Source organism: Orbicella faveolata, unplaced genomic scaffold, assembly GCF_042242905.1.
Source record: "Orbicella faveolata isolate gen_17 unplaced genomic scaffold, um_ofav_v1 contig_25, whole genome shotgun sequence".
NCBI lineage: Eukaryota > Metazoa > Cnidaria > Anthozoa > Scleractinia > Merulinidae > Orbicella > Orbicella faveolata.
The window spans coordinates 22,973,647-22,984,396 of record NW_028301553.1 but is presented as its reverse complement, the minus strand read 5'-3'; the positions used below and the strand labels follow the sequence as shown (position 1 = coordinate 22,984,396).

Below are 10,750 nucleotides of genomic sequence, written 5' to 3'. Positions count from 1 at the left end.
TTATTATTTCTGTTTGATAGCTCCGTGCCTTCTTTATTTAAAGACTAATGAAAACAAAACCATTTTGCCTCCACTACACATCCGGACACACTAGACAGTGATTAAATTGGGTGCGTTGGCCAGCCAAGCCATCGTCCCGTTTATTCCATCTCAGCATATAATACAAGCTATGAATAAAAAGACAATTGCTAAGTGCACCAAAGCCGGACACAAAAACCCTAAAACCAGCAAGTGGAGAAAATTGGGAACGTGTACCCCCGACCAAGGCAGTGGTGCAACCCTCGGGGTTTTAGGGTATCCTTAGTTAACATCAGTACTGTAGAGTAATAAACCTAAGGCTTTATACAGCGATATAATAGCAATAAGAGAACTAAATAAACGTACAACAGTGGATTACAACTGATGATATTATTAAAAGAAAACCAAACTTAACCTAAACACGGCAAAGGCTGGCCATAAAATGTCTCACCTCGCCAACTGTCACCGATTACAAACTCAAATCCCACTATACACTGCGCACCTCAAACCCGTACCCAGCCCTCTGGTCCGTGCCGGCAAAATAGTAATTTATGCTAATTTAAGATCATCACAAATTACATTTTTCTACAAGGAACAACGGAGAAGTCAAGAAAACAATGAAGGGGATAACGAAACTATTGTTCTTTAGTCAGACTTAGGAAGTACCTCTTTCCTACCAAATAACGTACATAGTACTTTCTAACCTCCGAGTCTAACCTCTGGCAAGCGTTTTGACGAAAAACCAAGAAGTTGCTTAGCAGTACTTCTCGTATCTCAAGTTAAGAACGACGGTATGCGTGTTGCCAGTGCATTGAATGCCCATGAGCGGAACTTCATTCCCTGAGATTGAAGTGTCTGAGAAACAGCTCATTTGCTTGACAGCAATTTTCCGTGGTATATTCTTACACTCATAACGTCTCACAGATACAAAGCTGGTCCCAGCCTATTGACACCGAGAACACCTCACGGTCAAGCCATCGCTCGTAGTTATTCTTAAACTCGCTACTTAACTCGATCTTTTCTCCCAGGACGCTCAACACGTCGTTATCTACTGGTAGATACTCGTCGTCTTCACAGTTATCGCCTAACCGGTCTCCATTCTAAATGCCATATCGCCTGTTGTTGAAGCGGTCGACGCATGCGCGCAACGCGCATTCCTCTGCTTGGAAATCCCACGGGCGCGCGTCGAGATCTGCTAAATTGATTAAAAACTTAGATGAATGTGAATCTATGAAATCATATATTTGAACTGCGGACTAAAGAATGAGCATGTATGTGACCTCGCAGTTATTAACACTACTTGAGCAGTAGTGAAAATATAGCCTGCAAAAAAATCAGGCTTGTGCAGCAGTCGAGCCCATTACCTCTGCGATACCGGACCAGTGCTCTAACAACAGTAATAAACTCGCAAAACTTAGAAGGGGCTCCATTACAGGCATTTTTCAATATGAGACATGAATTATAAAAATAAATTACCTTACTTACCCTGGCAGTATTCAAAGCACAAAGGCTAGTGTGGCCGACCGAATATAAGAAACAAATAATTCAAATAAACATAGTAAACCTGGCAGTAGGAGAACCAGCTGGCATAGCCATTATCCGAGTTAAAAATACAAGAGAACTAGGACCTCTTTCATTTCACTATATTTATGTACAATGAGTACAAATAAAGGTTGTGTTGTTGTTGTTGTTGTTGCCGGCCCTAAAAAATCAAAATGGAACCACACCATTACCACAAACCGAAGAATGTAACTCCAACTGACGGCGCCCCGTTATTTTACTACCTCGTCCTAAGTAACGGCCTAACCGTTCTTACACGAGGCCTATCTTCAAGTTTTATTCTTAAGTGGGCTCTGTCATTCTCTGAAATATCTTGGACCTTTTTTGTGGTCAAAGTTGACAAAGGAGGAACGTGGTATGGATAGTGTGAGTACTTTTAAACGTCGGATAAGGAAAAGAAACTTAACTGAAATTACTTAATTGAAGAAGGGGGCTGCAAGAACTGTTATTTATGAAATAGTTAATTTAGAAAGTACTCATAATCACGTAATCAGTGTATGTTTTTAAGTACGTTTGTAACTAGAGTTCTGTTTAGAATAAGTGTATGTTTTTAAATATGTTTTTAACTAGAGTTTTATTTAAAATAAGGGAATCAATTTTCACAAAATTCTAATGTTTTTTTTTCTTAATTTTTCTTTAATTAGTGTCACCAATTAGTGTGTAAAACGCTAGAACGACTGACACTTAAATAAAGTTTACTACTACTACTACTACATGGGGATTTTGCTGTTTTCCGTCCAAAACTACAAAGAAATGGTATTCAGTAATCATTTACTCGTGTCGAAACATTCCTTGAAATGTAGGAGAAAGATAGCAATCGATTTTTTGCAGGAAAAGTCATCCATAGTACATTTGTAGCCATGGCGTCAATATGACCTGCGAGAATTTAAAAATTTTAGGCTCCATCCTTTCCATCCGTAACAGAAGAAGACAGTATTTAGTCTCAGTACAGTAACACGGTCTTGAGTAAATAAACGGCTTCATTATGTTTGGGTTTTCCTTGATTGAAAGACATCTTTTAGCATTTTACAGGGGACCAAAATAGCAGGAGATAGCTTCTTTATATCCGTAGCCTCTAGCAACTCACTGTTACCATAGGTCCAGTCGTCGTTCAACCGATGTCGAAATTTCTGATAAATGGCCAGCATGGTCTTCATGTTGCTTTTCCTCCAGTTTCTCTTACCAAATGTTTGGTCTGAGCTTTCAACAGCTGAAGGCGAATCAAAAAGTCACCGTGAGGTGAGCTAAAACATATAAAACAGCTTCAGACAGGACCAGTTCAGTCGCTTTAACTTCAATCTGGTGAACAACGAGGCAGGGCTTCGAGTCACTTTAGTCAGCACAGTTCTAACCATGTTAGCCTGCGTGGCAAGCGTTTCCGTGGGGTTTGGAAGCAAAGAAAGACCGAGGAACGGGATTTTCGGTGTTTTATCTGCTCGGAAATGGGGCGAGGGCCAAGGTAATTGTACCTTTTGAATCTATGGATGAAATCTTAAGTGTGGCCATTCAAATGAAAGCTGGTGAGCAGTACTTTCCAGTGGTACTGTACTTGAACTGCTGTGCAAGGTGGTTCTAACTATTGAGTCAGTGGATGAAATCCTATAGTGAGGCCATTCACACATGAAAGCCACAGAGCAGGACTTTCCTGTGGTACTGTTTATTATGCGGTACAAGACGGTTCCAATAGACAATTTTACGGTTGTCTGCTTAGTGACCTGGCCTCTGAATGGCATCGAGGCTGAAAGTGACCTTGTTTTGATATAGACCTCACTGGTTTTGTTGTGTAAATCAGCTTGTTCTTATGCTAAATAGTTGGCATTTAAATAAGAAAAGCAGAGAGGTCTGTACCAAAGTCAGGTCACCTTCAGCCTCGCCTGCATCCATGGGCCAGGTAACTAAGCACAGAGCTGTAAAATGGCCTTTTGGTATCTTTGGATGAAATCCTGAAGTGTGATCATTCAAATGAATGCTGCTGGGCAGTACTTTCCTGTGGTGCTGTTTATTAGGCTGTACATGGTGGTTCTAATTTTTGAGTATGTGGAGAAAATCCTAAAGTGTGACATTCAAGCGAAAGCTATTGAGGTGTACTTAACTCTAGTACTCTTCATTTTGCGGTTAAAGGCTGAATGTAGGCGAGACCTTTTCAAAGCGAGCGGACATTATATGGAATAAAAGGAAAACTCAAAACTGAACCAGACCTACCATTGTTAGCGAATGTTTCCATTTGGTAAGTTTCTGCAGGATACGCACAAGGTGTACAAGAAAACAATTTTCTCTAGCAACAAGCCTCTTGGTCCGCATTTTCCTGCCAATCAAAGGTAGGTAGGTAGGCAGGTAGGTAGGCAGGTAAGTAGGTAGACGGGAGGGCACAAATGTAGGTAACCAACCAAATTACCGTAACACATGGGCCACATTTCTCTAAGCAGGCATGTGTTCTCAGTTTCCACCCTACTTTGGCTATTTTACCCATCTCTTTTAGAGAGGAACAGCAGTGTTAACTAGAAATGATGCCTTATGGATTTAGTAGACATTAATGTATAGGTGTTTGTCCAGCTTTGGTGGTTCGATTCAGTCAGAGTGCAGTAACCAGAATCAAAACCATTCGCCCAATAATGGGGCCTCAACGTAGAGTAACAGAAAACAAACAAGGAACTGGTCAAAACTATTATACAAGCATGGGACCCACCATAATAAAGGAAAAATTGCTGTGATATATCTATAGTTGAAAAAAAGAATTAGGACTTTTGAGCGAATATTATATTTAGAGCGCCGGCAATATGTGCTATTTTTCCAGTTTCGGCGGGTATGAAACTTGTGTCGAACGGACCGAACTTCAATCAATCCTAGAAAACTTCAATTGGAATTTTACACGAAATAAAACTCATTTTAGTGATTGACTAGGTAAGGGCTTCGAAAACCCAGCTTATGAGAAAAATCGAATTTTCGAAGTAAAATCAGTGGTCGGTTCTTACAGAGACAGCCTCTTAAATAGCCACTCTCCCCTTAAAACGAAACCATCGTGTTTTCTATAGCGTCTCCCCCTTAAAACGAGAGCCATTATGTCTTTTATAGTTCCCCCTCCCCCCACTAAATCGAGACCCATCATGTCTTTCATAGCCTCCCCCTCTTACAACAAGTCCCATTGTGTCTTCTATAGCCCTTTCCCCTTTAAACGAGACCCATTGTGTCGTTGATAGCCCTTCTCCTCTAAAAACGAGTCCCATGGTTTCTTCTATAGCCCCATCTCCCTTAAATGGAGACCAATGGTGGCTTATATAGCCATAGCACCCTTAATATACATTAAGATCTTATAATTGTTAGTTTTTGTTGTAAGACGCAACTTACCAGGCTCTTAGCGCGGTTAGTTCCGAAGGGTCTCCTAAGATACAAGCAGGGAAATCCAACTGAGGAATGCTAACAAAAGAAAGCGATAAATCCTTTTACAAAAGTTATTTTCTGCGAACACATACATAATGTGTTCTTTTACAATGGATAACTGGCGCCCCTCCACAACAGACACGGAGAAAATTTGGTCTCGAAAGGTTAAATGAGAAGTATGAAAACATTTGCTGATAGGCAACTAGCCTTACAAAGAAGTTTTTGATCATTTTTTCACCGGTTCAGAAAACTGAAAACGTCTCCAATGACTTTTTTTCGTCATTACTTTTGTGCTTTACCCACATCACAATTTTGAGCCTTTCGTCCTGAGGATGTATCAACCCATGGAGAACGCCATTTAGAAGGATAACTATGAAAATTCGTTTCTAAAAAGTTCTTGTCTTGAGTTCAGAGGAGGAACAGAGAAGAGAGCTTCAAATTAGCCATATTCCCCACACAGAACTTAGTTTGTATTTGAAAGCCAAACTGCAATCTCAAAGAGAGAATCAGTCACAAATAAGAATAGAAAATACGCACTTCCTTAAAAAGTAGTAGCAATTTTTGTGTTAGCCAATTTTTGATCAACATCAAATTTCAAATGCTTTATAAAGCAGAGTGGTCACGACAATTAAGGACGGGATGAATTTGCTTGATATTTTAACAGCTTCCCCCACTACCTAAACAGGAAATGCGTAGGGGCAGCAAATGTTTAAAGGGTTAATGGCCGACAGGCAGAGCTTTTTTCAAACGCGAACCATGATGTCCAATGCATCAAGTTCACTTGTGAGATCGCAGACGCAGTACTCGATAGAACCGACACAGCAACTTTACTCACGTCATCTCCGCAATTCGCCCATTACAGATCAACCAAAAATCAACATTTCAAACCCCAAAGAGTATTAGGATACTCACGTGTTCTTAGAGGCGATGAAAGCAGAAATGTTCTGGTTGAGGAACTTGAGGATCAGAGCAATGCAGTTGGCAAATACGAGGTGCTGACTCATGAACTCAAACTAGTGACGAGAACAACCACTTCATTAATATACGAACGTTTGCACGGAGAAGGCGCTCGTTTGAGTTAATACAAGAAAACTTTTCATACGAGCTTGTTATCAGCTTGTGAGTAAGAGCTTTTTCTGTTACACGTGTGTTACACGTGTGGCAGGAAGAGGCAGATTTCAAATTGTTTCTTGGAATGAAAAGAATTATACCGTGAACACAGACAAGCGCAAATAGTTTCAATGCCCGTATTAAGTGCTTCGTAAGAAAACTTCAAATAATGTTTATTTGAAGGTTCCATTGTTTGAAATACATATCATCATCATCATCATCATCATCATCATCTCCTTCAGTTTTTATACACGATAAAAGCAAAGGCAAAAATGCTTGTTGGGTCGATTAAATTACAAATTATGGAATTAGGTAAAATTCGGATTTAACCAAATTGAATGACAGTGTCCTTTTACTCAAACCTCTTTGCAGCACTATTTGCTTCTTATATATCTCACCTGATAAATGTGATTGAGCTTGAAATGTTTAACAACAGAAACATGTAGGCGAAAATACGAAAATAATGACTTTCAAAAGTACAGATTTAAATGGAGAAGTACAGATTTAAACGGAGGTCTGTTAATGGGAAATTGAATGAGAGAAATTGAGCTACCCAAGACAATTGCATGGTGCAGAATTCATGTGCAAAGAGCAAATGCAAGTCTGAAAGATTAACATTCTGACCTTTGCTCCACATTACCTGAGAAGTTGAACGGAAAAAGTTCTCAAATTATGCGCTGGATTGATAAACTTACAAAAGTCCCTCATCATGGAAATTGGAGACACTGTTGATTGGAGTAGAATTTCCTTTAGTGAATGAATGGATCAAGTTAATGTAGAAACATGTAAGTGAGGTGAAACATATAGCCAAAGCATTGTATGAATGTTACTTATCTAAAATAAGAATAAGAATAAATTATTCTTATTTTATTCTTATTTTACTTTTTATTATTATTATTATTATTTTATTTTTTTGTTATTGCCAGTTTTTCAATGTTATATAGCATCTGTTTTTCCATATCATAGCAACTGTTTTTATATCTCATAGCAAACTAAAGTTAGCTTTTAATTGCCAGTTTGTGAAATTTAACGGTCATTCGTTGATATTGCCTGATGAGTGTGGTCATCCTTTGACCATACGAAACAGCGTTGTCGCAATAAAACGATGAATTGAAGTCTTGATACCATTGTTTATTACCTACACTGCTCCTCTCAGAGTCGAGCGCTCTATAAATTTATTCTGTTCAAGTTCAAGAAGTATATATATATATATATATATATATATATATATATATATATATATATATATTATGTCTGGATTTATGAAAACGGTGTTAAAGACTGAATCAAGTGTTTTTTGATTTAGTTGTTTTTTTTTCGTTTTTTTTTTCTGCTTTCGCTATGACAGCAACTTGTAAATCTTACCTAGCATGGAATGTAGAAACTCCCTGCCGCATGTTTCATTTATTTAGGTATTTTTTTTTTTCATCATTTATCGACCACCCCCTTTTCAATTTGCGTGAATTTTAGTCCAGGCTACACTCGTATGAATTCAGTTCGCGCGGTGACTCTGACAAGGAGCGACCGATTAGCGTTCTGTATTTGCTGTCTGAAGGAAGTCTGCCCGAGGACATCATTAAGTCCAATGAAGGCCCAAGTCTAACGATTTGCTATTAAGCGTCGTCTATTATCGTAGGTGTGGCGGGCCTGAGGAGATGTGTAAACTGTACGGGTCACATTTAGTCCCGTAACAGAAGGCCGTTTGCCCTGTGGTGATAATGTTGTGCTTGCTTTAGACAGCAAAACTCTTTAGCCACATCAATTTAGGGCTTAGACGTGCAATGGACTAGACATTTCTAGCTGCTGTTGGCGTCATTTGCTTTGAACTTTGATGTAACTTAAGACTTAGAAAAAAAATCTGTTGAAATCTGGATGTGCCATTCCGCGCTCGACAAAATTGAAGTACATCCGGGACATTGCTATTTGCCAGCAAAACATGGCCACGAGGAGAGAGAAGAACATGAGTTCAAGCGCTGATCGTGAGTAGAATTTCCTTGTTTTATCAATTTTAGGCGTTCTCGGCTTAGCTAAGTATCAGAACTGTCTGTGATTTGCTAGCGCGGAAGAAATTTATTTGCGTGGCTTCCGGGCGATAATTGACGTAACGACAACATGTTGAGTGTTCGCTTACTGCTAACTATGGCCTAGTTTGTCTGAATTTCAATCGATTCTCAATGTAGAAAGCTCTTGTTCAGTCCATTTAGGACGATGCAGGCCTTTAGAAAGCAATAGATTGGCTCTCCGCCGCGGTTTTGATATCTGTACGTTCGTGTTGATTTAGACTCCAATTTCATGTTAAAAGCACTCTTAATTCAATTGTACAATTCATGATTCAACGAAAAGACGGTGAATTTAGTCTTCCTGGCCTCAAAAGGCATACAGGAGAGTTATTTGCTGCTATTTGAGCTACGATAAGCCTCGTGGAAAGCTAGCTCTGGGACAGAATTGTAGCAAGATTATCAGTGACAAGTCAAATTCTATGGCTATGTTTTTGCGAATCCGGTCAGATATTGAGATGACATGTCACGTAACGGCTACTTTTTGGCTGAAATATAGAGGTAAATAACCGATTCCACTGCCTACCATGCTCTTGTTAGCGTGACTGGCTAATTAAACCCACAGTAAAGACATAGTGAGGTCATTTAGGTGAAATCGCAGAGGTTAAGCCTGTCTAAATTAGTGCCGCGGCGAACCAAATGATCAATGTAAGCTCTAATTTAGCTTTGTTTCGCTCGTTCGACTCATTTGCAGCGACTTCAAAGGCTTGTATAGGCATGGTATGGACTCTGTTAAGAGTACACGAGGTAGATAGCACTCTCGGTACGACATGGCCATATTTATGTACATTTTCTAACCGATTTTCCAAAAACATGCCCGCTATTTTGGTGCAAAGTCTTTAACACGGTTTTCATAAATTCAGACATATATATATATATATATGTATAAACGTTTGATAAAGCAAGGACGGACAACTTCTGACGGTAAAAAAAAGTTAAAAAGTTAAAAATTTAATAGAAAAACGTTTCGGTCTTAGACCTTCATCAGTTACCAGGTAACTGATGAAGGTCTAAGACCGAAACGTTTTTCTATTAAATTTTTAACTTTTTAAGTTAAAAGTTCATCAGTTACCAGGTAACTGATGAAGGTCTAAGACCGAAACGTTTTTCTATTAAATTTTTAACTTTTTAACTTTTTTTACCGTCAGAAGTTGTCCGTCCTTGCTTTATCAAACGTTTTTAAATTCATTTTTGCGGTGAGGCTTGGACTGTGAATCTTCATTGATCCTCCTGACGCAGTGGCATTCTTTGTTGGCTTGAGGCATTTTATAACCGTTTTATATATATATATATATATATATATATATATATATATATATATATATATATACTTCTTGAACTTGAACAGAATAAATTTATAGAGCGCTCGACTCTGAGAGGAGCAGTGTAGATATATAAAATATGGGGTCACCGGCTTTGTTTTTAAGATAGATGCAATTGATGGTAAAAAGTGGGTCACGTTTGTTGCTATGCAACAGGACAGCGCAACCTTAATTTATGACTTGAACACAACGAAAGGCACAGTGGAGAGTTACCTTAAAAAAATAGCACAGCCATTCAAAACAGTACCGTTCTAAGCCTGAAAAATCGCACCTAGTTCTATAAGTCTCAAAAACAACAGAAAACTGTTTTGAGCCACCTTAAGAGTGAAGATTATTGTACGAACACTGCACAATCATCACAATGCTTTCTCACTACACTAAACTAGTGAAACAATCTCAGATAGTGCAAAGTGCAATTTACGGCTCTGAAACAATAGTCACACAGGTAGTCACTAAATTAAATAATACGTGGAAGCAGCAAATGTGAAAATTTTACTGATGAGATACAGATTGAAACACAGGATGGTGCCAAGTGTAGAAAGTCCCACGCTTAACTCACGATCAGTTTTGATTTTGACCGAAATGAAAGAAGAACACTAAAAAAGCAGTGTTACTGGCGGATTGTTCATATGTGCAACATGTCACACAGTTTTGAACCGCAAGTTCAATCATTTCAAAAAGTAATCGAAGATCTCTCACACCATAGTTAAATGAGGAGAATGGTTATGAACCCTCGCTAACTTAAAAGGAACGAAACGAGATCCAAGATTTATGCTGGAATTAAAGGTCCACGACCGTGTACAGTCTTTTGCTTTGCGCTCATACACTATAATTGGTCGGTTCTTCAGAGGGAAGTAAACAATTAGTTTCAAGTTTTGAGTACGATTAGGGCCAAATACTGAAGACAAAACTTACAACGAAAAGAGCTATTCTCGATGCAATGCTGAACGAAACGAGTTTAACCGTTTGCCACGGTTGCGGTGATTTTTTTATTTAAAAAAAAATTGTTATGTTCGATTGTCTTGTCACCCTAACAAGTTTAACACCAACTCCCATGTTACTTTTAGTTTATTTTTTGCCGTAAAAAATATTTGACACATTAGCCATGTAAACTTACTTAATCTAACGTTTGCGTTAACAGTTGTGCTGCCAAGAAATTAATAGCCTGTAAATACAGCGAATGTCTCATCATTTCAGATCGTTTTCGCGTTTGAAGGATTATTTCAAAGTGGTCAAACATGTCCATTTATCAGGAGCATAGCTAGACTTTTTGTAAGGAGGAATTATATCCCGTACGAAATAAGT

The 10,750-nt window shown here is 38.6% G+C and overlaps 1 protein-coding gene across 1 annotated transcript; it reads right to left on the bottom strand.

Moving 5' to 3' along the window:
- Positions 1 to 97: 97 nt before the first annotated feature.
- Positions 98 to 9,110, bottom strand: LOC149109517 (striatin-interacting protein 1 homolog). Its single transcript, XM_089294434.1, has 4 exons — positions 5,869 to 9,110; positions 4,924 to 4,992; positions 3,781 to 3,883; positions 98 to 2,788 (listed from the first exon to the last, which is right to left on the bottom strand). Exons 1-4 carry the CDS (start codon positions 5,958 to 5,960, stop codon positions 2,732 to 2,734), a joined length of 321 nt encoding a protein of 106 aa, XP_089150560.1. The 5' UTR covers positions 5,961 to 9,110; the 3' UTR covers positions 98 to 2,731.
- Between the last annotated feature and the right edge of the window lie 1,640 nt (positions 9,111 to 10,750).

Bases quoted from the DNA above. Each gene is read 5' to 3' on its own strand.
- LOC149109517 (XM_089294434.1), bottom strand. From the start codon at position 5,960: ATGAGTCAGCACCTCGTATTTGCCAACTGCATTGCTCTGATCCTCAAG. The intron at 4,993-5,868 runs GTGAGTATCCTA...TTCTTTTGTTAG, and splicing joins TTCATCGCCTCTAAGAACAC to CATTCCTCAGTTGGATTTCC. The intron at 2,789-3,780 runs GTAGGTCTGGTT...ATTCGCCTTCAG, and splicing joins GGAAACATTCGCTAACAATG to CTGTTGAAAGCTCAGACCAA.